General features: G+C 41.0%; 2 protein-coding genes across 7 annotated transcripts in view; both read left to right on the plus strand.

The window, feature by feature from the left end:
- The first annotated feature begins 579 nt into the window (after positions 1-579).
- kansl3 (KAT8 regulatory NSL complex subunit 3) lies at positions 580-17191 on the plus strand. Of its 5 annotated transcripts, XM_076890763.1 has the most exons (23): positions 580-833; positions 1729-2003; positions 2119-2289; positions 2374-2464; positions 3410-3595; positions 4480-4608; positions 4716-4832; positions 4932-5030; positions 6661-6732; positions 6821-6895; positions 7077-7234; positions 7877-7940; positions 8030-8218; positions 8445-8601; positions 8972-9049; positions 9301-9480; positions 11982-12069; positions 12308-12435; positions 12807-12913; positions 13369-13546; positions 14434-14552; positions 16199-16299; positions 16390-17191. In XM_076890763.1, exons 2-22 carry the CDS (start codon positions 1792-1794, stop codon positions 16253-16255), a joined length of 2655 nt encoding a protein of 884 aa, XP_076746878.1. In that variant the 5' UTR covers positions 580-833; positions 1729-1791; the 3' UTR covers positions 16256-16299; positions 16390-17191. The 5 variants fall into 5 exon arrangements, with proteins under 5 accessions (XP_076746878.1, XP_004544360.3, XP_004544362.3 ...); XM_004544303.4 differs by lacking the exons at positions 14434-14552; positions 16199-16299; positions 16390-17191 and having other exon boundaries at positions 581-826; positions 13369-14156; XM_004544305.4 differs by lacking the exons at positions 14434-14552; positions 16199-16299; positions 16390-17191 and having other exon boundaries at positions 581-833; positions 12349-12435; positions 13369-13506.
- Positions 17192-19114: 1923 nt separating this feature from the next.
- The window catches only part of bmp1a (bone morphogenetic protein 1a), a 30201-nt gene continuing 21363 nt past the window's right edge, over positions 19115-27952 (plus strand). Inside the window, exon 1 of one of the 2 annotated variants that reach the window (XM_014414029.4) lies at positions 19115-19880. In XM_014414029.4, coding sequence (XP_014269515.1) covers positions 19736-19880 — 145 coding nt within the window. In that variant the 5' untranslated portion in view covers positions 19115-19735. The remainder of the gene's footprint in view (positions 19881-27952) is intronic. The other variant, XM_014414030.4, reaches the window with a different exon arrangement.

Raw genomic sequence — 27952 nt, forward strand, 5'->3', positions numbered from 1 at the left:
AAAAGGGAAAGACCATCTCTGAATCGAGAAGGGGGCCTACGGGTACATCTTTCACCATCTTGCAATGCTGTGATTGCAGCCATTCCCCAACTCTCTGAGAATAGTACTCATGGCCATTGATCAGTGGTTGTTGATCAATGGTCATGAGAATTTGCATAATCATGATGAAGGAACTGACCTCCCAGCACATTGTTCATTCAGTGGTGCTGATTTCAGTCAATATGCAAATGTACGATAAGATTGGAGAAACCTGCAGTCAGCTGAGACTGAAGAAGTCATTTGGATGAGTGACGAAACGTTTCTCCCACTCAATACGCTATGTCCAGATGAACAGAATGAAATATATGTGTGTATATATATATATATATATATATATATATATATATATATATATATATATATATATATATATATATATATATATATATATATATCTTGGAAATGGTAGGATTCATTTTTAACAAGTTACAGTTACGCACATTTCATGTCATTAAATCGTGTATTTTATTTCTGGGGGACCGATAATAATCCAGACTTTTATCAATCCAGTCCATATTTTGCGTCATTCTCTGTCTGACGCGCCACGATCAGGGTTGCCAGTTTGGTAGAAACAGCAGGCCTGACTGAGCCGCTTGAATTTAGGGCCTAGAAAGGGAGGGCGCGGAGCCTAACAAGGCAACGAAGCGAACAAAAGGAAGTGGCTTTTACGAGCTAAATGTTTATGTTTAATATAACCTCTCTCATTGCCCGGTAAATACGCCGTTCTTATATTTGCTTTGCTCGAAGCAGGAGCTGAAGCCGTCGCGGACAACATGGAGTGATCAAAGTAAGAGGTAATGAGCGGTACACCATTTGCTTAGCTTGTAGCTCGCTATGATTATGCTAGCATGCTAGGTCATTACGCAGCTTTCAGTCGCGGGTGAATTTGCGAATGTATTTGTGATAAATATTGAACCTATTACACTAAACCCACGTATTAAGTGGAATGTTTTGGTTATTTGCCACACGCGACTCAATATGTGGTTTATAATGGCAAAATAATATCCAGTACATGGTAGAAGCTAATAGGTGGTGCTTAAAGAGTATAAACGTGTTAAGCGTCAGTCTGACTCTGTACCAGGACTGAAACTGTTTCGCTATCGCTCGTAGTGCTGTTGTTGTTAGTGCTTTTATTGTTGCTTTGTGGCTTTTTAGGCTGTTGTTGTTGGGTTTTTTTAAATCAATAACTTATAAATAAGTTATATTTGGAAAATAGCGTAAAGCCCTGGAGCTCAACGCATTGTCAGTATGCATAAAAAAACTAGAAATTGTGTAAGTGCAGACCCTTGAATGTGCTCGCTTCCACAGAGCTGACTGTAGTTCAGTTATTCCGTTGTCTTTCTGATATGTCAACACTTAAAGGGCTTTAAAGGCTTTGTCTGGAGCTATTGCCCTACCACAAACTTTATGGATTTATGATGTAAGAGTTTCAATATTAAAATTGATACAAATCTTCTCTCTCTCACACACACACACACACACACACACACACACACACACACACACACAGTTTTCCTCCCACATATGTGTGCGTGGGCGTGTGTGTGATTTCTATGTTTCACAACTAATATTTCTGTAAAATTAGCAATACCACTTTAAGATAAAGTCATTTTTTGGCAGACAAATTTGATAATATTCTTCGATTATTTTGCATAAAATACAAAAACAATTCTTCCCTTCTTTCCCAAGTTTGTCCTGAATCAGCACCAGTTGTTAAGGTCTTCCCGGGGCCCTTTGGGGCCCAGGAAGAGGATGCATCGTGGTGGAGATAAAGACTTCCAGACCTCAGCTCGAAAGATGGGCACATCCTTGTTGTTCCAGCTCTCAGCCCATGAAAGAGAGTTAGATTTAGTATTTCTGGACCACAGCTATGCCAAACCATGGAATGCCCACCCAGATGCCAGCAGTGCTCGACCCACGAGGACGCTGTTTGTTACCCCACGTCGCCAGCCTGAACCCGTTTTGTGAGTTAAAAATGCTCCTATTAGGCTGCTTCTCTTTAGCCATGGTAAAATTAGTAATCTGATGCACATTTTTAATCACTTGTAGTGATGCGGTATTTTTTTTCTTTGTCTGCAGAGATTCAGATTCTTTAATAGATGTGGAAACTGTAACGCCAACACCTGTTCTTCTATATGATAACCACAAAGCCCTTAGTGTGATGAAGGAGTGCGAGCGGCATGTCCTGTTTGCTCGTACAGTTGCTGAGAGTCCGCCGCCCCCTGATGACTGGGAGGAACATGTAAACAAGTAAGCAACCACCTCAATGCTCCACCTTTTATCATGTAACGTTATCCACTTGCAGTAAATCTCTTTGAAATAATTCTGCTTCAGGACTGGATGGACAGTGGCCCAGAACAAATTGTTCAACAAGGTCATTAAAGCTCTGCAAGCGGAAAGACTAGCCCGTCTGGCCAATGAAAATGTAAGTCTTTTTTGTTGTTTGTTTGTTTTGGGTACTAAAGGGTACTAAGAATTATTCACAACTTCTTTGTTTGACTGTGGGAAAAGATTTAACAGTTGAAATGATATATTATATATAATAATGGCACTTTGTGCCAATATGTTGTTGCCTAATATCTAAATATGGATATACACAGCTGATGCAATAATAGAATATGTTCCTGCATCAATAAATTAAGAACATTTTTAAATGCAGTCTGTTCTGTTTGTGAAGCCCATAAACAAACACACTTGTATATGAATGTCTGATTTAATTATCTGTTCAGTTTTACATATGTGGCTGCAGCTAAGTTATGAGGATAAGTTACTGCTGTTTGAGATTTGCAAAAGATGCATTCAAGCCCAATGGGGGTTGGATGCTAAGATCTGTAATACATTGTAGTTCATCACAAAAAGTTTGTAGTGAAGCACCCCCTGTTTGACTTACTAAATAGCAGGACAGACTTGCTGCAGTTATTCTCCCCAAGCTTCGTTAACATAATCCTCCCTTGCATTCTTATTTTTTGGCGGGGTTCATTTTAGTTTTTCTTTCAGGGCTTCAGGTGTCTAAAAGTGTTGTGCAGCCTCGCTCTGGCCCTCGGGTCATGTTTTGCCCGTGTGTGATTTAGGTTTTGAGTCCCTAGTTCTGCCCAGAGAAATTCATGCCCTATTGCTCCTTTGGTTAATAAATTTAATAAACAAAAATGAAGAAAGCTACCGGGTGATGCACTGATGGATAATCTGTTCACACAGAAGCAACTGAAAGCATGAGAGGAGAAATTTACAAAAGTTTTTTACCATATGACAACTAATTTTAGGGCTTACCATCTGAACTCGCCAGCTGAGTGATAGTGGGGATCCCTGGTTCTGTAGGTTATATTTCAGACGTAAAAATGACTGAATTGTTCTGTGATCTTGTTTCTCACAGACTTCCAATGAGCCAATTTTGCGAAGGATAGCTGTGGACAAGTGTGCGAGGAAGGTGCGGCATGCGCTGGCCAGTGTGAACTGGGACACCAAACTGACACAGTGGTTACACACCACTCTAATTGAGTCTTTAAGCCTAGCCATGCTTGCTGCATACCTGGATGTGCTGCAGACTCTCAAAAGCAAGGTACGTAATTGAATAAAGAGTATGAACTGATGTACATTTTTCTGTTAGGCCTGTGCCAGAGGGATAGGCTACAAAGTTCAACCCAGCCAGGGTTTCTTTGCCTTAGCTAGCTCAGTGGGTATCAGCCAGGTTTCTTGCTTCAGGATCTGCACATGCTCACATAAAAGGGGTGTTTCACGCATCATGTTACTCTTCTTTCGCACAAAATTTCTATGATTCCAGCCTGCTTCTGAGATGTTCTCAAATGATAATGATGGTGAAATGGTGATTTAACAATCTATAAAGAACATTAGAAAGTTCAGTGCTACACTATTGCAAATAAGACAAAAGATTAATGCTGCAGAAAATTTTTAATTTGGTGATTTAGTGCTCAAAGCAGTACAATAAAGATTTTAATTCAAGGTAATTGTTTTAGCTCTCAGTGCTGCTGTGTTTTTTAGTTTTTCCCTACGGTGACGGCTGCACATTAGAGCGCTGACACTTTAAACAGGATCCATTTAAACGTTAAGTATTACCGTCCCACAGACTAATAAAGGAAGTTTGGAAATTGCTTTCGTTTGCAGGCAGATTGAAGTGAAATAAATTTTATTGAATGAAGAGCTATTGCTGGTGTTAATTCTTATAGCTGCAGTTCCAGCAGTATAAAAGATAATCTGCAGTGATTTATTTTTAGTTTTTTATTTATTTATTCATTTATTTTCATTTTTCAACCCAAACTTGGCGTATAACCTGCTCCATTTTATGTGTTCAGCATAAATTACTATGGTGATTTGGGTTAACAGAGGGCCTCATTCATGACACAGAAAACTGACTTTAAGCTCAACACAGGTCGCCATTAATTAATGAGACTGTTGATTCATTGTTACGTTCCTCTGTCTGCTTAGTTGCCCTCGCTGATCGACAGAATGTTGCTGTCATCGGCAAAGACCGGCGCTCCAAGCGCAGAGGCGCTGTCACTGCTACTGAAACGGCCATGGGACCCAGCTGTTGGAGTTCTGTCTCAAAACAAGCCGGTAAAATTAAATCAGTCGCTTTCAGTTTTCAACAGAAAACGTTTTCATTTAACTTTTTGCACATGTGACCCCTGAATCCTTTTTTTTTTTTTTTTTCCTCCTTGCAGAGCAAGCTTCCAGGATCCCCGCTCATCCTTATTGCACCATCAAGCCCAACCAATCCCGCCCTCTCCACTTCACGGAGAATGAGATTCTGGCAGTCACAGCTCTCCTTTTTTGGAAAGGTCAGATGTCCCATCAGATCAAATCTTTGTGTTTACAGAAATATTTTTCTTCCCTGTTTTGTCACAGAAAACTGCCTAAAACAGCTGTTTTTGTGTTAGGTCATCCCAATACACACTCATGTGAACAGCGGGGCCAATATTGGCATCACCCAGTGCCTAGAGCACATGTTGGGTACTGTCAGGGCCAAGGTCATGGAGGTAGGATGTTGGTTTTTATTTGATGCATTAGTGACTAGAGATGGCACGATACCACTTTTTTATGTCCGATACCGATACCGATATCATAAATTTGGATATCTGCCGATACCGATATGAATCCGATATAGTGTTTTTTAATCAACAAAACTGTTTTTTAAAATATCTTGCTGCATTTTGCAAGTCTGCAAGTTCATACTCAAGTTTAAAACAACAACTACACTAAAGCTATTCTGTTATACCTGTATACAAAAAAAATATTTCATAGTTCAGCAATACTGATCAATCTAATAAACTTAGACCTACACCATCCTCCCTATTCTGGTATTTTAAAGAGTACTTAGCGTAAATATTAAGCAACCTAACTAATAGGGTTCCAACTCCCAGCAACAACAAAAATAAATAAATAAAAAATAAGGAACCACCCCTCACGCTCCACCTCATGATGCTTAATCAACGTAATCAACCTTAATTTGATGCAGTGTGAAAAAAAAATGCACAGAAATCAATTATTTTTCAAGAAATATTAAATAGATTCAACATCTTTCTTCAGCAAAATTGCAGACTGCACAGATGGTACCTTCCCAAAGGAAAATGTACTATAGCTTACTAGGGTATATATATTAGACTTAATAGTCACTATATACAGTAATTGACTTCTATTCATTTTACATCAAATTAAAACTTTGGGTGTCAGATAATTATTTATTAAAAGCTAGACATTTTAAATGAGAATAAGAAAGAAAAGTATGTCTTTGTGCCCCCTTTTCCCAGTTAATGCCCTATCGGCCCCCCTGGCTAAACTTTGCTAGATCCGCCCCTGCACAGTTACCAGCCGTCAGCTACGTAGAAAAAGATCCTGGTGTAGAAAGTAATAATAAATAAATTCTAACAACAGATTATCAAGCTTAAACGTGCTGCTGTTGTTCAGCCGCTGGTTTGCTCTTTCTGGCGCAAAGTGGACCAAAAACAAACGAGAGACAGACTCGCGACAGAAAAGCCGATCAGCTGATCATTAAGCAGTTTCACGATTGAAGTAGCAGCCGGAGAGCGAGAGGCAGTCGCTCGTTAAGCTTAACGTGGGAATGCTTTACAAACATTCAGAGATGGACTTACACACTTGCTTTACTTCTCTCGGGGATAACTTTGTCGGAGATGAAATGCCAGGTTGCTAGCGAAGCTCCAAATGCTATCCAGACCACACAGGTCCCGCATGCCACAGCTGCTCTATCACGTGATGCATACTGCTCCGACGTTCTGAGGCGAGTTACGGCGTGTTGCAAGTTTTGTGAGGTGCTTTCGTGATATTTAATGGATCGGATTACATTTTTTATTTTTCTCCGATATCCGATCCAGTAATTTAGGTCAGTATCGGACCGATACCGATACGTAATATCGGATCGGTCCATCTCTATTAGTGACTATAGCTGCGATGTGATTGTGATCTTTATTTTGTTAAATTCATGTAGATGAATGTGGCAGATTTTTAATTATGCACATTTCTAATTGTATTTATTAGGTAATGACTCAGATCACTGTCCAAACTAGAGATGCTATATAATGGTTATTTATTTTTTTTGTTTGTGCGTCTGTACCTGCACTGATTGCATGTTTTTATAAATGTAACCACCAGGTTCACAGTCACTTTCCTCACAAACCCATTATCCTGGTCGGCTGGAACGCTGGGGCTCTTATGGCTTGCCATGTAAGACTTTTTACCATGTATTTATCATAGTGCACTATTGTCAAAGGTGTGCAATAGAATACATTTTAATAATAAACTTTGACTCCAGGTGTCCCTGATGGAGTATTTGACGGCTGTGGTCTGTCTTGGCTTCCCCCTGCTAACAGTCAATGGGCCACGTGGGGTATGACCTAAAGCATTATCTAGCTTCAGCACTGGTTTTTATCTTTGATGTTTTACTCAACTGTTAGAAAAAAATACTGTCTTCTTCTTCTTCTTCTTCTTCTTTCTTTTTTTTTTTTTTAAATATAACTGAAAAACAAAACTTTGCTTGTGCCAGTTTTTCACATATTGCTAATTTACAGGATGTGGATGACCCGCTCCTGGACATGAAGACACCAGTGTTGTTTGTGGTCGGCCAGAACGCGCTCCAGTGTAGCACAGAAGGAATGGAGGAGTTCAGAGAGAAGCTCAGGGCAGACAACAGCATGGTGGTGGTTGGAGGCGCGGATGACAATCTGAGGTCAGTCACAGCCTTAAAGATCTGAAAAACATAATGTTTTAGCAGGGACCAGAGATGATGTTCAACGAGTCAAATGCAAGTAGATTCCTCATTATGTCAGTGAAGCTTGGAAGATATTCGCTTCACAGCAAGTAAATGCCTGTATCGAACTTATCACTGGGATGAGAAAGATTTACTCAAAAGCTTAATGTACAGTTTTGTGCACAAGTCCTTCTTTTCTATATATTTAGCTTTTAAAGTGCTCATGAGCAATCGTTCTCCAGGCTTTCTGAAGGTCTCACATAGTTTTTTCAGAACAAATTGACTGAAATTTTCAGACCGATGCTTGTACCTGACCACTTTCAAAACAAATCTATGAATGGTTCAAAGATAAGAAGGCACTTAACTCAAGAGATGGCACATAAATGAGATAAGTTTGCTGGGCAATAATACAGTTTTTTTGGGGGGTTATATGGCATTTCTTTGCTCAAGTGTAACTACTTTGTTTGCAGCGTATATGACACTGAACTTCTTGATGAAATGTTCTGAGACCACATATATGTGATGCAAAAACGCATTTTAATAGTTTGAACAATTGATTGGCTACATGGTCAAGTATGACACTTAATATTTTTCCACTTCTGACTCTAAACCACTCCACAGAATCAATTCAGCAAAGATGAAATCAGAAGGACTGACGCAGACCATGGTGGACCGCTGCATTCAGGTGGGCCCTCATAGCTAGAAAGCATTTTTCATCTGCTGCAGTTTATATTTTGAATATTTATATTTTGTTCTTCTCTCACTGGTCTTTAGGATGAGATCGCTGACTTCCTTTCAGGTGTGCTTACACGGGCGGAGGGCCACGGTCATGGCTCAGGTGAGCTGAGAGACATGGACACAGAAAAGAAGAAAAGGCCTCGACGGGAGCTTCCCTTTGACATGGAGAGAGGACGACCATCCTCCCCTGCACTGAGAGTTCCTATCTCGCCGTCAGGATCTGAGGTAAGAAGTCTTCTGTATTTTTATGAAATAAAAAATGTTTTATGAAATGATGGTAAATTATACAATGGTGTGTATCATAACTGTTATCATTCAACAGTAGCTGTTGAGTTTTAATAATAAGACCTTGTATGGTGGAATTGCAGTCATAGCATCGTGTCTTATGATTGTAAGAAGCTACACTGTCTGCATATGAGTCACCAGGTGCTCATGTTCGCTCGATCCTCAGGATCTGTCTAGTGTCTGCAGCAGTCCCACATCCAGTCCCAAACCCAAGACATCTGGTCTTTCTCCGGCACAGAAGTCCAGCCTTATCACTGCTACACAGTTGCTCAAGACACACATGCAGCGCTCCGGCACAGTGCTCACTCACAAGCAGGCTCAAGGTCAGTGCACCAACTCACTCAACTCTGAATTCATTGAAAAGGGCTCTGTAAATACGCTTGTGCACTGTGATCCTTGGTACCTGTGTGTACACAGTTGTCCCGTTCACCCCACTTGTTTATTTGAACTTGTTAAAACGAGCCATTGATCTTAACTCCAGTGGAATTTTTGCAGAGGTGTTACAAGGTAACCAGACAGGGTAGAATGCAAGATGTGAAAATGATGGTAGAAAACAAAGATTTTGAAGAGATTATCAAGTCACGACATCTGATGGGGGAAGATGGAACGTGACTGAAATACTTTCCTCTCATCCTCTTGTCTCTTCTCTTCCTACAACTTTCCTTTCCGGCTCTTTTTTCCAATTCATTCCAGCTCAGTTTGCTGCTTTTATGAAACAAAACATGCTTGTGAGGAAAAATCTTCCTCCTGGCACTCCTCCTTGTATTTTTGGTAAGTGTCTATCCCTCTTCTTTCCTTTTTTTCTTTCCTCTTTCCCTTTCACTCTTCTTCCTTTGTTTCCGCTGCTTTAATTGTAGACTAATGTGACTACTTTACTGCATTAAAACTTTATAAAGCTTTTGAGAGCAAATATTAACTTCAAAGCTTGGGGTTAGTTAAGGATAAAATACCACAGGTTCGTGTCACTTCAGTACTTCACTGATAGTTGTGTGTTCGTCTGTGTGTTTGTCTGTGCCGTGCAGTGCCGGTGACCTCTGATCAGATGGAGGGCCTGGACAGAGATGAACTGCGGTCCCATGGCAAGAGGAGGCAGACACCTAGTCCCACTCCAAGCAAAGCCTCCAAGAGAGCAAAGATCAAGGTTACTATTGTTTCCCAAAGCGATTCAGCAGGGGGCAGCCTCAGTCCTGCTGCACATGAAGGTACAAAACCTGGGATCCTTTAACAGTGGTTTGATTTAGGAGTATTGGTAATCAGAAATTGTGTAAATTGGTGCTGATACTCATGAAATTTTGATATTCTTGATATTAAAGATGATGATAAACTAAACTGGTTCACACACAACAAGCTGACACTTGCTCGGCGTTGTATCTAGACTAAACAACCACAAGGGTCGACTTCTGAATGTCACCCGTAGCCCAGCCCTGCTCTCCACACAACACTTTTAGCATATGCAGTCATGAAAAAACTCACTGTCGGGGGAAAAAAATCCACAGTCCAATAGACCAACTTTGGATAATTGCAGTTTAAACCAGATGAAACCAGCAAGTAGGAAGGCCTAAATGTAGCAACCAGATGGACTACTCCACTGGCAGCATCTAAGTAAACAAACAGCTGGCAATAGCGTTCACTGTTAAATGACCACAGCTGCATATAAAACCTCTGGTCTAAGTGAGGGAGGTCAAGCTCACTTTCTATCAAGTTACTTTGATCTGAAGTGGGCTTGACCAGTAAATCATCTTACTGTCAGTTTAAAGAAGATTAGCTACATATTTAATTTCTGAGATGTCTTAACCCTCTGGGGTCGACGGACGCACCGGCGCGTCAAAATCACATGACCAATTTAAGACAACACGGCTACAAGATGCAGCGACCCAGAGTCTCCAATTCAATTTGGACTTCAAACTATATACCAGTTTTTAAATTGTGTCGATGGGCCACGTAACACCAGAGTTATGATTAAAAAATACACGCGATGTTTCTTTCTGAACAAAACAGCGGTGTGCACGGCAGAAAGAAACGGTAAAAATGGTGTTTTCTAAGGACAGTGCTAGCAAACACTCTCCGCTTGCGAGTGAAAAAATAAAAAACACCCGTTCCCTATTGGTGTTAAAGTGTACCATGTGAGCCAATCAAAAAATGATATGGCAGCATGTGGCACTTGGTTGTTTAGGGAGAAGGGGAAGTTTTAGGAGTGACGCCCGCGAGAGAAATCGGGCGACTGAAAGAAAGAGAGAGGGCGAGTTTTCACATGTGAGACATTAGTGACATTTAGCGTGTTTGGAGGCTATAGTTACTGTATTGTGTACTTTTTGTTTTGTGTGTCAGGTATACTAGCGAATGTCACATTTCCTCCAAAAAAGCCACCAAGGGCAGATTCCAGTGTAAACGCTGTGTCCACATAGAAAACTGGACCGATACACCTCCTGTTGTCAGACCTGCAGGGTTTAGGCCAGGGTTGTGGCCAGATTTAGGTAAATGGTACCATACCTTTCTTGTTTGCCAAACGTGCACAATTTTTAGAAATGTATAATTTCTATTTGGATTTCAAGTTATGAAAATGATTCGTTAAACACGTTAAATATTTAAAATGAAACATTTTTGTCTGAGTTTAGATCAATTGTGCTAATATAGTATGTCAAAATGAAAAAACAACTCCAATGCCAGATATTCGAGGTTGTGCTGAAAATAATGATACCAAACAAGGCAAGATAAACAGTTTTTTAAATGTGAAATGTAGAGGTGAAATCAAAAGTAATCAAAAACGGCCAATTATACCCTGGACCGCAGAGGGTTAATATAAGATTTTTTAAAAACGTATAGCTTCAACAGTGTATCTAAGTTTTTCTGTGCAATAAATATGTAAAATTACAGAAAAGGTTCTGATAGTTTATAGCCCAAAGCAGTCTGTAGTTATAAAACATCATTTTTGTTAAAAATAAATTTAAGTGAAGTTTCTATAGATGGTAAAAAACTGTTATTTTTCTCTAAAATAATTATTTATCTGCTGCTTAAATCAGTGCAACATGGACATTCCCAAAATGGCCAAAAAATGCCAACTGCTTTGAATTGCACTAGATGGATTAATTATTTACTTGGTTGAATTGTCAGTGAGGCAAACCACTTAGTTTGTGAAATAAAATTCCAATAAACAGCCTTAAAAAAAACAAAAAAAACACACAGACACACACAAAAAGAAGGCAGTGACTGATTCAGCCAATCAGCAATACATTCCTGCAGTCACCCACTATAAGGTGTTGGGTAATTTGCCTCTCATGTCATACATAGCTTCATACAAACTTGAATCTTTAAACACTGAGAGAACTTGTCTGGGCTTTTTTGTTTGTTTTTGTCAGAATAAAAAGATATAGTTCATTCTTTCATGCGTTGATTAAAATCACTTGTGGGCAGACAGATGCTTTGAGCAGGTTGAGTTCATTCAACTGTGCAGATGAAAAATGTGTTTTTTGTTGATTATGCATTATTAAATTTAAACTAGGGCTTTGCTAAGCCTTTTATTTTGAAAAAACAAACATTCTGCCTGTCATTAATGACCAGGTGGTTGTTTTGAGATTCACCCTTTTTCTAGAAATGATCATAATTTATTTGTTGTTTTTTGTTTTTGTGTTCCTTTTTTGTTTTTACCAAAGCGAGATAACTGACTGTCCTTCATATTTTCTTTTTTTTTTTTTTTTTCTTGCAGTGGGTGTATCAGGAAAGCCCTTAACTGTGACAATGGGACAGACTATAGCTGGTGCCAAGGAGCTGTCTGGACTTCTTACAGGCCAACGGTAAGCAAGCCAGCGCCATAAAACACACACACACACACACACACACACTGACACATTGAGGTTGGAGCACTTGAAACCCTAACTATCCCTACACCCGCATCCACTCCCATTTGGTGGGGTGTCTGGTGCAGAGGGATTGGTTAGAGGTGTACTTGGAGTTTGGGAGCTGAGTGATGGCCAAAGCAGCACTTGCTGGGGTAGCTCCTGAGTAGACTGGTGGTTATGTGTGTCACTGCAGGTCTGGTAGTCTCTCAGAGGTGTCTGGTGCCCTGTCCCCAGGCTCCAGCTCATTCAGCAGCGTGCAGCCTTGCATGGTGTCGGGGCCTTCCACACCAGCCCAGGTGCAAGCTCCAGCCACTGCCCAAGGTATCTTCGTCTTGTCCTGCCTTGCACGCTTGTTTGCACTCTTAATTGTGCAGCTGATCTCAACATAGTGACATCAAAACACAAGTGCAGTTCTGCTTGGTTTTATTGTGTGGGATCCAGTTTGATCGCTGAGCTGAGAATTTGGACAACATGTTTTAGCAAACATCATCATTGATCACCTCTTGCACCATCGCTGTCAGTCACTGACCGAAACCTTGCCCTGGCTATCGTGTGTGTGTGTGTGTGTGTGTGCGTGTGCGTGCGCTGTTAGTTTAGGCCTTGGAATGTTTTGTTTTTTTCCCTTAATAATTTCTGTGATGTTTCGTTGGGATTGATTTAACCCAATCAATGATTGATCTGTGTGTGTGCAGCACCTTCCGCCAGCAGTCTTCTACAAGGCCTAAGTTTCAGTCTTCAGGAGATCGTCACCAAAGCTCCTAACGTTCCCTCAACAGCAGCCAACACAGGTGGCACCCAGGTAACACTTGGAGTGGTTGTATTCGATTCCTAAACCAGATTTTGAACCATCCATTTGCGATAAATTATGTAGACTATTTATAACACTCAAAGAGGGTTTTATTTATTTTTATTTTTTTAAAGTGTGTAGTTATGTGTTAATCTATTTTTTGAATATGCCACATTTGTAATTGGTTACCCAAATGATTAAAAGAACTGAAAACACACAGATCTAGTGGAACTTCCATGGTTTAGGTACATAAAAGAGAAACTGGAGCATATGTTTTATTGCCAAGGAAAAACTTTTTTTTTTTTTTGTTAATAGACGTCGTCATCGCGTCTAATCGGCTTCAATACTACCAAACTGCTTTTTTTTCTTGCTTTTTTTCCTTTTAAGTGACCTAATGGAATAAAAGATGATAAAATCATCTTTCCTGTCCACTCATCTTCCCTCATGCTGTTTGTGCCATTCCACAGGGTCCGGTCCTGAGCTCCGCCGGTACCAGCAGCAGTACTCTGCTCCGGGCAGTGCCTGTGGTCACCACAGGAGGAGTGGCTAAAACCACCGCCATCCATCAGCTGCTCACTAATGGTGGGCTGGCCAAACTTGCTAGCAGCTTGCCTGGCTTGGCGCACATCACCAACCAGACCACCGGTATGTCTCGAGCTGCCAAGACACGACGGCCACGTTGAATGCCCAGAGTTTGTTCATCCTTTGTTTTGGAAACAGTAGTGCAGGAGGTCTGTAGGCCGGACATAGAGGAATGTAGAGGACATCTCTGATACTTGCAGAGATGGTTTGCCTGGAATGAGCCTAACTGTTGTAAGGTTTGCAGAGGAATGTGCAGCTTACACGTACAGCAGCCAATGGCAGATTAGTGGCGTACATGTTTTCATGTTCACGGAATGGAAAGTCACAATTTAGAGTTTCCATCTGATGTCGGACACACAAAGGCATGAAACAGTTTGATCCTGAATAATTGTGAATTAAGTTAAGATCAATGTTAAGAGGGTTGACCAAATTTTAATAAGACTCCTGTTTTTCAGTCAAAACTGCTTTCTGCGTCAGCTTTGTTTGTTCAAGCGATCATTTCATGTTTGTTTCTTTTTGTTTGCCTATTTTGTAAACCCATTAAATCACCTGCTTTCAATTATTCATTTATATTAACGCTGACCTCCTAGAGAGTTGTGTTGAGAAGCAATAACGTTGGCACATGGCATTACCCAAGCTGTTCCTGTTGTAATAAAGACTGGAATCAAACTTGTGTTTTCATTGTCGTCTTGTTGTCATTTTATTTTGAGTGTAAATCAGTTGGCTTTCTCACCCCTTTCACTTACCTGAACCTCCAAATTTGCTTTTACCTTTCATGGTCATCTAATATCATGAACGTGCTTTAAAAAACAACAACAACAGCTATCCTTTAGATGACTTGCATCACAGCATGTTTGCAGCAAATTATTATTTAGTCTAATCTGGTGTATTTGGACGCAAATCATTTATAGCTTGTTATTTCTGTGTATGTTGGTGTTTGTTGTCAGGAGGGCAGAAAGCCCCCACTTCTATAACGGTGACCCTTCGAGGAGCACATCCGAGTAGAGTGGGATCTGTCAGCCAAGCTGGTGGTGAAGCTGTGACTTCAGCTCGTACCCATGAGCCCAAGGTGCGCCTCAGTTCAGCACCTAAACAGACACACTTAACTTGGAGCTTTTTTTTCTCCCCCTTATTCTTGGTTACATGTTTTTCTGACTAACACAAAGTTTGACAGATTTCTGTTATCACTGCAAATGTTCATGCAGCCCATTAAAATTTTCAGTTTGATAGCTTGTAATGGTTCTCACTGACATGGCACCCCAGTGCCTACTTTTAAAATGATTTTGTTGTCACTAGTCTATAATTTGTTGTGGAGGCAGTCTAGAAAATAATTACCGGCTTTACTGTATAGCCTTTGACCCAGTTGTTCACAGTATCTTGTAGCCTTGTGTATTTTAGGTCACATACAGCCACTGGGGCATAAACTGAGGACTGAAGGTGCATTAACAGAAAAACACTGAAGTGTTTGTTAGACATGACACACTGAGGTGAAAGTGTCAGTTACAGCTTTTCTTTTTCATGAAGAGATGACAGCGTTTGAGAAAACGGGCAAAAGTTAAAAAAAGCAAGTGAATTTCTTTCACTTTCTTAATATTTTGCCTTCACATAGCCAGACTTTCTTTTTACTCATTTTGAGTTCAGTCCTTATACCTGACCATTTTCTGAGAAAGTTGTTCGTTTGTTAAGCCACTTAACACTGACATACGAAGCATGCAGGCAAAAAAGGCACCTACATGAAGGGCTCAACCAACATTGTGTGTACGCATGAGAGACAACTTAGCAAAGATCTATTCCTAAATCATATCTTTAGGCAATCTGTTACTAGCAGTTTGTCGTTAAAACACATTTGTTCCCATTTCTTTGTTTGAATCAATGAAAAATGTCAAAAATAATATAGTTTAACAGGCACACTATTTTGCACCACCAGGGTAATTATGTACATGTATATATCACTCATCATGATGTGCAGCCTATGGACGTCATGTTCTTTAGATATAGGAAAAAATTCAGCAAAGAACTGACACAGGATCTGAGAGATACATCTGGCCCTTGAGCTCATCCATCTGCTGTTCACTAAAGTCTCGTCAGAAATGGTCTCAGTGGCTGTCAAGAAGCCATTCTTAAGGAAAGGAAAGGTTGAGATATGGCAAAGTGCACAAGAACTGGTCTCATGGAGTAATGAACACAAATGTTTGTTTGTTTTTATTTCTGGTTTAGATTGTCATGGGAATTTTTCAGCATGACAATGATCTCATACACACTTCTAATAAAGTAAAAGAAAAACAATTGATCACTATTAATCATGGATTGGCTTCCCCAGAGCCCACACTTAAACATTATTGAAGCGGTGTGGGATCAGTTTGACAGAGACCAAAACAAAAGGCAGCTTTGAATGTGCTTACAGAAAGCTGGATAACTATTCCTGAAGACTAGTTAAAGAAATAAGAGGGATGCTTTCCTAAGGAAGTTCAGACTGCTCAAGAATAAAGGTGGCCACACCAAATATTGACTTTGAAGCTTGTTAAAACAGTGCAAAAATCTTTTCTTTTTTTTTTTGCCTTATTTCCATATATGTTTGCATGTTTTAGTAAATCACCATATCCATTAAATCCCCATTTTCCATAGCAAAACATAAAGCACTGAGAGGTGGCTCGAGACCTTTGCACAGCACTGTAGAAATAAACACAAAATCCTCCCATGCCTTGTCTTTTTCAGATAAGTATTAGAGTGTGGATCACAGTGTGCTCCACTTCTGAAACTGGATGCAGCTGAAAATATCTCAATATTATATCTGAGGATTCCGAGCAGACTTTAAAGTAAATGTCAAACATGTTATTGCCCCGAAGAATTTAATATAAACCAAGAATGGACTGAGAGTTAATTAATTGCACTGTGCCCTTTTGCAGCACTGAAATCTCGGCTCACTGTGGGCAAATCCCTGATGCAAGATGGTGATGTGCAAAAGTACCTTAGGAGCCACAGCCTGCTGATGAGACTGCTCCCTCCCCATAGTGACGAACACACCGCCGCACAGTGTGCAGAAGACCACGCCTCACAGAGGGCTCCCCTGTGGAGATGGTGGGAAAAGGCCAGGCAGTTGCTTTCAGTTGTGGACAAGTCCGAGTCTGTGCTGGATAGAACAGGCACTGCTAACTTCAGGGGATGTCGTCGTGCTACAGCCTGCACTCCTTTATTACACCTTTGACTTTAAACTGACAGCATGATCACATGTTCTTGGGAGAAAATTATATGCTGAAGGTAAACTGTAAACTACCTGGAGTGTGGTGGTGCAGCCCAGGTAAAGCCTACAAAAGGACAGCTGTGCATCTCAACAAAGATAATGTTTGAAGTCCTTAGCGTACTCAGAATATATTGAGTTCTATCATTGCTGTATCCATATATGACCATATAGATCCAATAACAGTAATCCATATAATAAGTGTCTGTCATAATTGTTTCTTTTTATGTAGCAATTTTAATAATAATATAATTTGATGTAATGTGCTTCTGAAAGGGAGACGCGTATTGCGATGCTTAGTTTGAGGTATTTGCACTTGTAAAACTCCAAGCTTTTGTTGCACTCGTTTCCACCTGAACCTGTTTTTCTATAGCCTCAAACACTGGACCAGGGTACTGCTTCCCATCTGCACCGTCTCATGACTTCACTGCACGCAGAGCTTATGTTTGAAATAAACATATTTACCTGAATGCAATGCTTTTGCTTTACTTAGCTAATGTAAACATTTAGTCTTGTGTGCTAAACACTTGTAGCACTGAGCGAGCTGAGAAACTCCGCTCTTGTTCAAAATGTTATGGAGGAGCTCGCTCCAATGCGTGATAGTCGCACTGCTGTGTTTACAGCCGCAGCATAAATACAGCCCACTTATTGTAGACGACATCCTGTCAGCAGTCAGATAAGATATAGATAGGAGTGTCTCTCTTCCTCTGTATGTAAACCTTTGTATACATTAGATAGCATGAAGGATCCCATTTAGACAACAGCAGCTGCTGGTATTTCCTCACATCATTGCCACCAGCCCCTCTTGAAGCAATCCATCTGAGATTTAGTCATCCAATCACGTCTGCAGGCCAGCTTTACTGTCCTGCAGACATTGAAGGTGAAGTACAGTGAGAATAGAAGTGTTTTACTTACACTTTACACTTCATGTTAGTAAAGCAGGCAAAACAATGAAGCAGGATGTGTGTATATTCACAGGTACAAATATGTAACATATTTTTTGTACAAGGCCCGAACAGCGCAGGGGGAAATCAGCAGTATTGGAAAGATGGAATGTGAATGAAAAGCGGTAACAGAATGAATTTAATGGTTAATATGTGTAAGCTTTAGGTCCCTCATGCTACAAGCATAAATAACATAAAAGAATGAACAAACTATTAATATCCAACACGAACTCAAGAAATGCTCCACACAAACTGGATAGGTGGAAAAGTGGTTCATCGGAGGACTTCAGTTGGAATCTGTTGGGGTTTTTTTATCACTGCTTGAAGCACAAATGAGATATGATCTCATGAGGAAGAAACTGATCCAACTTACACAGATAGAATAAAGCAAGCTGTGACACATGGCATCTTACCATGCACTGTCTCAGGGCTCCCTTTTTTCTAGGATTAAGAAAGCTTATACATTTTTCATTTTAGTAGCTTGTAATTAAATAATAATAATAATTATAACAAACTGCATGTGGAAGCTTCTTTCTGCCACTGAAATAAATAAATTACCATTTAAAATTTTGGGCTATTATTCTACAATAAACAACATAATAATACATTGCAATAATACACATTTTTGTATTTTTTTTTCTATGGCAAAAAACCCCCAAACAAGTTTCCATAAACCAAACCCTGTACAGGTATGAAGTCACAAGGAATAAACAGACTTATAAAGTGGATGAAATTTCCATTAGTAGGATAAAATAAATGGGCTGGTTCTTATATAGTGCTTTTCTACTCTATCCGAGCACTCAAAGCACTACAGAAAACATGCCTTCCTCACCTATTCATACACTTCTGTCCATGCTTTTTGTCTGACATTCACACTCCAATGGATGCATCAACTTGAGCTTCAGTATCTTCCCCAGGGATGTTTTGGCATGTAGACAGGAGCAGCCAGGGCTCGAACAACCAGCGGGTTAGTAGATCACCTGCTCCACATTTTGACTTACAGCCACCCTAGAGCACCTGTCAGGTACAGCCTACCCTTCAGGGTTCAGGGCCACACGTTTTACTAAGATTAACAAACCTTCTGCTGGAAATAAGAATAATAATAACTTGAAATTTCAAGTTATTTTCTCAGAAGTTTGATAACATCGAAATTTTGACTTATGATTGTCTTTTTTCCCCCTCACTAGCGGAAACAAGCGTCCCACATCTCAGACTATCCTCCGTGGTTTTCTCTTCTTTGTTGTTGTTTTTATTTTTACTTTTTTTATTTTAACTCTTTGTGAATCTGTCTAAATGTGTTCCGTACATTACCGACAGGTGGCGCACTAACCGCTTCTGTTTCGCTCGTGACTCCTTTACTTCAGAAGGGTCTGTTTATTTGTTTGCGCGTGCATGTCATAATGCGAGTGGGCGGCCGTTCGGTAGTGTGCGCGTGTGAATAATTGCGCTCGTGGAAGTAAAGGGAGAGGGGGAAACAACGTGGAGTGTAAAAACAAAGAAAAAATCACGAATTTACGCGCAGAGTGCGGCTGAACTTTTATAAACCGGGGGGTGTTTACAAAGCGGTGGTTCCGGGGAGATCATTCGGGTCTCTGACCGTGTGTATAGCAGAGCAGAGGGGAAACTACCGTCACTATAATAATTATCCACAAAGAGACATTCCCGGTCGGCCGGTTTCTCGTCACTCACACGCTGTTCACGCGCAGACAAGGTAACAATAAAAATTCACACGTGCATCTGTGGTAATTGGGGATTTTCTCCGCCCCTGCTGGGCTGCCATATCATCAAAGTTTCTCGGGCAGTCCTCCGCACTATCCCTAAGCTCCGGCTGGATGAGAGAAATCACTGCCCCCAGAGCCAAGAAAACACCGGAGAGAGGCTGGATTTAAAACCCGCCCTCCAGAGGGATCTCGTCCCCCCCGACCAAAAAAGAAAAAAGAAAAGAAAAGAGAAAAACCTCCCATTTTCTCTCACTCTATTTCTCTTTCCCACTTCTGTCTCTCTTTCCCTCTGTCCCTCTCTTCTCCTCTACCTTTATCCCTCGCCTTTCGCCGTTTCCCCTCCACAAACATGGATCTCTCGGCGAGGTGTTTGGTTCTTCTATCATGTCTTGGCGTGATATTGGCGATCGATTTGGACGCGATTGATCCAGGCTACTATGTGGAGCCCACTGCCACATCAGAGACGATCGACTACAAGGATCCCTGCAAAGCTGGTGAGATTTGATTTGTCATCGTTTTTTCTTTTTCTTGTACTGTGTATGATTTTCTTTTTAAAAAAAAAAACCATATTTATGTGGAGGTAAAAAAAAAAAAAAATGCCACGACTCAACGTGGAGCTCGCACAGAGCGGCCAGAGCAACGCTTTTGGAGAGATGACAGTAGTGGATGTAGTTTTTAAAAGGCTTGAGGGAACATTGTGTGCAATTGTTTTGTAGTAAGTGACATAGTTTCTGCAGTTTGAGCCATCCGAGGCGTACACAGTATAACCCAGCTCAAAGAGCGGCTCCACGGATCGTAGGGATGAAAACGCATCGATTGAAGGCTTTCTGTGTGCATTTCGCGACACATGAAAAGTTTTCTGGGGGGGTTTAGTTTTCGGTTGAAAAAGTTGGAGCCTGCTGTTTGCACTCGTGCTTAAAAATGTGATCAAATCCCTCCTGCAGGCTGTCTCCTCTGTTATATACTTAAAAATAAAATAAAAGTCTGCGCTGTTGGGGAAACAAAGGATTTTTACACTTTGATTTGCAGACTTCTTCTCCCTTTGCTGGCCGCTTTTGTCAGTGCACAGATCTCCTCTCGGTTTTTTTTTTCTTTCCCTACCGGTTGTTTGCACGGCCACTTAAAACAAAGTGGAGGAGGGGAGAAAGTAGAGTACAGTCGAGTTTAGATATTTATGCACACATTTTTCTGCTGGCGGTTGTCTTTATTTGTTGCAGTACAGGGAAGAAGTAAGCCTCCACTCCTCCACAGTAAGAGCTAAAAAAAACCCAAATCATAAATTTACAGTACTGTACAGTAACTGCATTAAGTGTGAGTATTTAAACTGTAAAGAAGACACAGGCTCCAAAGGGGAAGCTGAATAATTCAACAGACTATCTCAGATCTGGGAACACTGACACAAAAGTTAAAAAAGCTTTGGATTGCTGGAGCAAATTCAGGACGACTGTGATTTCAAGTTGGCCTTATTTCCTTGCAAATATTTCATGAAATGACCTGAGTGGCATAACTTTCCACAGCAGCCATTTTGACATGTCCTTGCAGGGTTAACATAGGTGTAATTAATATAAGCCCATGTAGACCAGTTCCATTCAGATGGGGGCAAAAAACCCCTGGCTTTGGCTCGCACGGGCGAACTGGGATCGCTGTGACACACTAAATTTGAGCTTAATTATTACTTACTTTTTTTTTTTTTATCAATTAGACCTGTGTTTACTTTGGGTTACATGTCAAAATGGCTGCTGTGAAAAAGTGCCTGTTTTGGACCCATGTCCTCAGTGAATTTGAACAATGTGACTGTGAGACTTGGCACAGATGGAAAAGCCTACAGGAAGATCAGTTACCAAGTGAAACGCAGGCGCAGCAGAAATCAGGAGGTACTAGCCGTGGTGCCACTAATCAGAGCTGCAGTGGCTGTCCTCCTGAAATGACCCCACGGACACACACACACACACACACACATGTAAACACACAGTGCTCTGCTTGCACAGTTTGGCTCTGAAAAAACAAAAGGACGGGTGCATCAGAGTTGGCACGGAGATCAGTTTGTGTGACAGCTCTCTAAGGGTATTCCACAATGGTAATTTCTAACTCTCAATTGCTCTCTGACAACAACAACGATAAAAATCACAAGATTAAGCTTAGCTAAGGAGATAAAGAGAAGCCTGATTAATGTTAGGACCCTATTCTTTGGTCAGACCAAGATCTGTTAGTCCAGCTCAGAGTGGGTGCATCCAATATGGACTGCCGTACAGTGGGGAAGGTGGCACTAAAATGACTAAAAAGCCGCCTCGTGAGGATGCTCCCATTCTCCAGAAGCCTGGGAACGGACCAATATTCCAGTAAATGATGATCCAAAACCCTCTGCCAAAATTAAAGTCTCTAGAGAAGAAAAAGAAGAAAGGGGGAAAAAACAGTAAAAACGATGGCCTGTCCAAGTATGTCACTTGACTTGAATCCAGTGCAGCACCTTTTCGGGGGAATTTTAAAGAGAAGCAACAAAAACACCTCAATCAAAGCGGAGCTGGAAATATATCTAAAGAAAGGCAGAATGAGACCTGTTTTTAAAATAGTACATTTAAGTATTTATCTATTTCTTAATTTATCATGAAGCAAATACTTTACTGGTCATGTTCCACAGCGGTGTACATACTTCTGGTTCATCCTTTATATATGTGCTTCTTCTGCCTGTGGTGAGACCTGCATAATTTCCCTCTATATTTGCCAAAGATTATCCGAGTTGTCATTGTAGTCTTTTCTTTTTTTCTTTCTTTCTTTGTACTGTGAGCTCACTGTCTTGCCAAATCCCTTTGGGGAAGTTTGAACAGATTGCCTTTTCCATCTGGTAAAAGTATTCAGGTTACAGATACAGAGAGTTGGCTTCAGTCACAATGACCTCTAAAGTCCTGGAAGTGCTTACTGATTTTTAGCATTTGACTGTCTCTGATGTGTCAGACAGTTATACAACAGAGTCCAGTCCTCCTACTTTTAGTTACCCAACTACCCAAAGAAGAGGAGTAAGGATAATCTAAAGACTGCGCTTTGAGAGTGTTGTTGTTGTTGTTGTACATAAACATGACAAAAACAGGCGAGTGAAGTCCAAATGATGAAGATGTTCCTTCCTGTTTTCGCTGTCCTCTTATCTGAGTCATTCAAGTGCTCGTACCGGACCTCTAGTATGGATTAACTGGTAAATGTTGATTCTTGTTGCTGAGCGGTAAACTGACAAAACAATGACAATGTCAGTTCTAGGAAGAAGCAGTTTTTTGTTTTGTTTTTTAGTTAAATATTGATACAGAAAAGAAAGGTCTCATTGCTTAATAATCCTCAGTCCTGACTGATGTTTATCTGGGTCAGGATGTTATCGTTATTTGTTCTGTGGTTTGTCCAAGGTGTCGTGAGCACGGTTTTGTTTACGGTCCTCTCTGAAGACATGCGCTTTGGAGATGGTCACAAGCATGAACTCCCACTCTTTCGAACCCTCCCAGTCTCCAGCTCTTTCAACACCCACCTGCTTTTCTTCTTCCTACTAAGCAGCAAAATGTCCAAGATCTCCTCCTCACTCCTCCTCACTCAGTTTAATACATCAGAGACGGAGACATTCATTCTAGCAAAAAACCCCAAACAAATAAAACCAGACTTGTCTTTAGGCACCAGCAATGATTTTGTGGATTATTGATTTTTCTCTTATTTTTCCTGAGCCCATCACTATGAGTCAATCTGATCTCTTTCTGTGGCTGGAGGTCAGCATTTTCATGTTATGCTGCTTCCACCCAGGAAAACGCTTACTGTGAGGAGTGTGTGTGCTCGTCCTCTGTAGGGCTGTCCTTGCTTCCACACAGTGAAAGGATTTTCACAAATTACTGCCGGATACATGAAATTGAATGACTCCCATTCAGATTTTTGTAAGCGGGGGTTGGAAATCACATCTCAATATGATGCCATCTCAGTACTTTGACTCCTGATGATAGTGTCGCGCTACAGCTGCTTGATGCGTTCTTCTACGATGGCTCACAACATCAAAGAAGAGGAAATGCGCTCAAAGGCCAGAGGGAGGGATTTACCTGCTCACTGCACTGTGGTGTCTGGGCGTTATCATTCAATTTTATAATTAGTCAATTCAATTATCTCTGCTTTCCCATGCTGCCTGCCATTTTTGTCCCCCCCGGGAGTTTCCTCTTTAAAGCAAGTTTTCTTCCTTTCACTTGGCCCTCCCACTTTACACGCAAGTACCACCATGAGAAGTCATAAAGTAGTGACTGTGGTTAGCCTGGTCAAGTCTGGGAAATGAATTTAATGGGTTTTAATTAAAAAGTTATTTGGCACCAGTGTATCATTGCAGGAGGACTCTCTAGCTGTTGTGCTCTGCTTATTTGCAGTGCTAGTTAGCTGAGACTATTTAACTATCTTCCCTGAATAAGTCAACATTTTATTTTATTTTTTAAGTTTTACACTAACAAAGGTTTAAATGATTCATCTTTAGTCCAGGCACAAAAAAAAAGTATACTGATTTAATCTAGCAGTGCAATAACACTGAAATCAGGCCTTCTATTTAGGAGTTAACCAGTGGAAAATTCCTTAGTTTGCAGAACTCCTAACTTGGCAGCATCCCAGGAAAACATTTAAGACTCTAACAACCCACTGAGATTAGCGCCACTCGTTTTCAAAATGAAAAATGGATGAGAATCAGTCATGCTTTTGTTGTCTTCTCTGCTTAAATGATAATCGGAAAAGTAGTCACTGTCTGAATGCATGCATTCATTCATGAAGCAGACATCTTAATCTATTAAATACTCTGTGACAGCGTAGTCTGAGTGGGCTGACCGTCGTGCACATTAAAACTGCAGCAGGGAGAAATGTACAATGCAATTTTGAAAACAGACAACAGTTCTCCTGCAGCTCTCTCCGCTATGCTCAGAGCGTTGGCACATGCTCACGCGTCATATGGCACGGGTCTAAAATGAAAGCCGCTTTCACACGTGCACTGCAGACATTTATTTTTTCTAAGGAGATTAGATTGTTCGACTCCTTTGCTTTGGACATTAATTGGACTTTAGGTGTTAAACGACCTGTGATTGGCAAAAGTCTGCTGCCCCAGCTGGGTTTTTTTACAACTTGAAGGAAGTGCAGGAGTCCAGTTTCCCTCTCAGACCACCAGTTATTATGGATAATTTCCCCAAAGATCTGAAAATAGGTTACCTCAGAAGGCTTCTTTGCTGCTGTGGCCTCATCTGCAGACAGGTCAACCTCTGCACCTCTTCTCATCCACTCACCTATGCAAGTAGTTTTCTTCCATTTCACTCAGACTGGCCAAAACAAGACAGACGGGGTCATTCACCATTTGCCAAGAGAAAGCACGGCAACAAGATTTAGGGCAGGCCGGTCTTACCGTGCCACACTATCCCAGGTGAGGTTAGTGCGACCCATTCATGAAGGGGCCTGGTACGTTCACCCCGGTCTGCTTTCTGCTCATGAAGCATTTGTCGCTATCAACAGAGAGTTGTGTCACCCCTCACCTTTTGGTATCCGACTGTGATTCATTTGAAATGACTTAAGCTGTATGTTTGTGATGCTTTTGCATTTTTGTAAAGATTAACAATCCTGTAGATGTAAAATCAGCTACATGCTGGCATCCCATGTGTAAGGACATTGTGTCTTTTAAAAAATCCAAGTGGCTGGAAAACAGCAGTTCAAAACAGATGCCGCTCATTATCCAGCTCTATCTCCGGCTCCTGCTTTGGGGTGATGGGGCTGCCTTGTTGAACTTCAAGATGAGGCCCTCAAGCAACACTTAAGCAGATGCTTTTCTTTTATCATGGAATGCAGGCCGTATAGCCGAGCCCACACTGAGTGTTTGTTTTTACATTAAAGAGCCCCTGCCACTTCTCTCTCCGCAGGGTTCAAGTGATTAGGGAGCCAATCTATAGGCGTGATCTCAGGGCTTTAGTTTGAACAATATGTTTGTCGTCAGAGCTAAGTAATAACTAATCTTGCATTACAGAAAAGCCAAGGGTGAGTGCAGAGCCTGAATGCTTTGCCAATGCTCACTCAAGTGGCTCAAATGATGCCTAATTGGTCTGGAATGATGAGCAACCTAACATTGTTTAGTTTTCCCGGAACGATTCATCTGTGCTGTGTTGAATTGTTATTGTTTTTGTTTTCTCTCTTTCCCCCACCTGTAATGAATACTAAAGGTCTTTTCTTTAACTGCAGATGGTTATTGTTTATTGGAAAGCTATGAGTTAAGGATTACTCCCAGATTAAGTTCACCCACAAGCTCATTTAAACTTTTGTTTGCACATCTGTTCTGAGAAAAACTCACACGAAACGATGTGTTATGCAAAGAGTGGTCTAAACTGAAATATTAAGCCTGGATGGTGAAAATACGTTTTGTCAAAGGTGAGAATCCTTACGGTCTGGCACTGAATTATTCATCTGTGTAAGGAGCTCAAGTAGTGTGTAGTGCTGGCATTTGGGGGGGGGGGGAAGACAAATGGTTGGAGAGCTGGTGAATCATTAGAGGTAGTTTGACTGGTAGCGGGGTATATCAGTAATCAGTGGCGAGGATGAGCTGGGAAATCCAATCTGCTAATGGGCTTGATGGAGTGTGAAATGTTAAAGGGGCGGCAGTCTCTCGCTGTGTGCCCTTTGCAACTGAAGCCTCTCTGTCAATACGATAGACGCTGCAGGGCGATGACAGCAGCTCGGGCTTGATCGCAGCTGTGGGCGACGAGACGTCAGGCTTTTATTGGAAAATAATTGCCTGAATCTCGAGCAGTAGTTTGTTACTTTTGTCAGAAGCTTTCTTCTAATTACACATTTGTTACATTTTTTTGTTTTAAGCGAGCGCAGTGCAAATATGCAGTTTCTTTCTTTCTCCTGCCCTGTGCTCAAATTGCAGTGTTAGAAAATGTCAAGGTAAGCATAAATAACAGCTGGTGTTTTCACAAAGGACAGCTAACTGGCATCACACTCTTCATTCCTTAGTTTGTTTCCTTATTCTTGTTGCACAGACGTTTTTTACCTGACTATTTTTTTGTGTGTATTTCAGTTTCAAACAGCTGCTAAAGAAACAAAAGCTCCTCTTGAGAGGGTTGGGGGGCTTCTACCTGGGAAAACTTAGTGATACACTCATCAGATGGTAATTGCCTTACCTCAATATACCACTGACCTCTATTGGAATTCAAATTGCAGCATTTGTCAGCAAACACAGTGGTGAAAGGCGGTGCCGGGTATTGTGATGCATTCCGTGCTTGCATATTAGCCAAGTTTTTCCCATCTGTAATCACTGGGTCACATACTGGGGGGATGCTGTAAACCGTGTTCTCCCGAGTGGAACTGGCCTTCTAAATATAGGCTGATTTCAGTGTCTGTTTAGGCTTAGTATTGATGTTTGTGCAGGTTTCAGTGGCAGATGTCGTGGTCTGGTATTCACGGAAGGAGATTTATGGGAATAGTCCAGGAGTATTTGACACCATAGAGGTCGAGGCTAGGGCATTACACGAATCAATGGGATTAATTTGATTGAGGTCTCATGTGTAATCTGACTGGATATGCTGATTGATGGGCAGTCCAAGATGAGAAGGATTAGGATGGTTTAGATTAATTTAAAAAAAAAAAAAAACAGTGATGGGGGAGGTTGGACTTAATCAGATGTCAATTTATTTTTTTCAGTCCATTGATTTAAAGATCGGTCCTGTATTTATGTGTGTTTAAGTTGCATTCTTATGCAAAAGGTGCATGGATTATTGCACAAAAAGAGAAGAGAAAGCACACTGCCTTCACCCAGCTATTCTGCATGGATATTAATATTATTATTCTAGTTGCAGCTGTTGTCAATTAGGTAATGAAAAATGTTTGGAAAGAGATGCAGCACTGTACTCCATGGTGATCACTTGCCATCTGCCGCACTCATTTGGCTGTAACCTGCCATCTCACTGTGTTTGTACTTTGCATCATGTCAGCGCTCTGTTTCCATGCAAGTTTATCACCTTTCTCCATAGCCTGTCCTCATTCCCAGCCCAGAGTTGTACACAAAAGAATCCTAAAACCCTGTGTCTGTGGATAATTAAAGCCAGGAGACAAGGGGATTAATTCACAATCCCTGAGAGTCTTTCCATAAACCTGCAACAGCGTCTCCAGGACGACTGCTGCGCCTGGGGGAAATGAGTTCATAATGCCACCGGGCTGTGCATTTGCTCACTTCATTCTCCACTGTTGTCTGAGAACAATGACACTGCGGATTAACCGGCCTGTCTCCAGAACAGTTGTGGATGATTGGGACTCGGAGAGCGCAGGGGGTGGGAGAAAGCCCGCACCCCGTTTTTATTTTTTGTTTGTTTTTTTTAAATCGCTGCTTTTCACGTTAGATACCGAAACGTTACACGTGAAAGGACGTGTTGTCCAGTTTTTCTGCTTCAGTAGTGTTTTATACATTGTCTGTGTTGTCTTATGTAACTTGGAAGTATTGTCTGTTCTTTTCAGCACTCGGTTAGTTCAGGGAATCGAATAATCCGAAGATAAAAGTGGGGAAAAAAAAGTCCTTTTGTTCCACTGCTCAACATCTGGT

Source organism: Maylandia zebra, linkage group LG12 (genome assembly GCF_041146795.1).
Source record: "Maylandia zebra isolate NMK-2024a linkage group LG12, Mzebra_GT3a, whole genome shotgun sequence".
Lineage (NCBI taxonomy): Eukaryota > Metazoa > Chordata > Actinopteri > Cichliformes > Cichlidae > Maylandia > Maylandia zebra.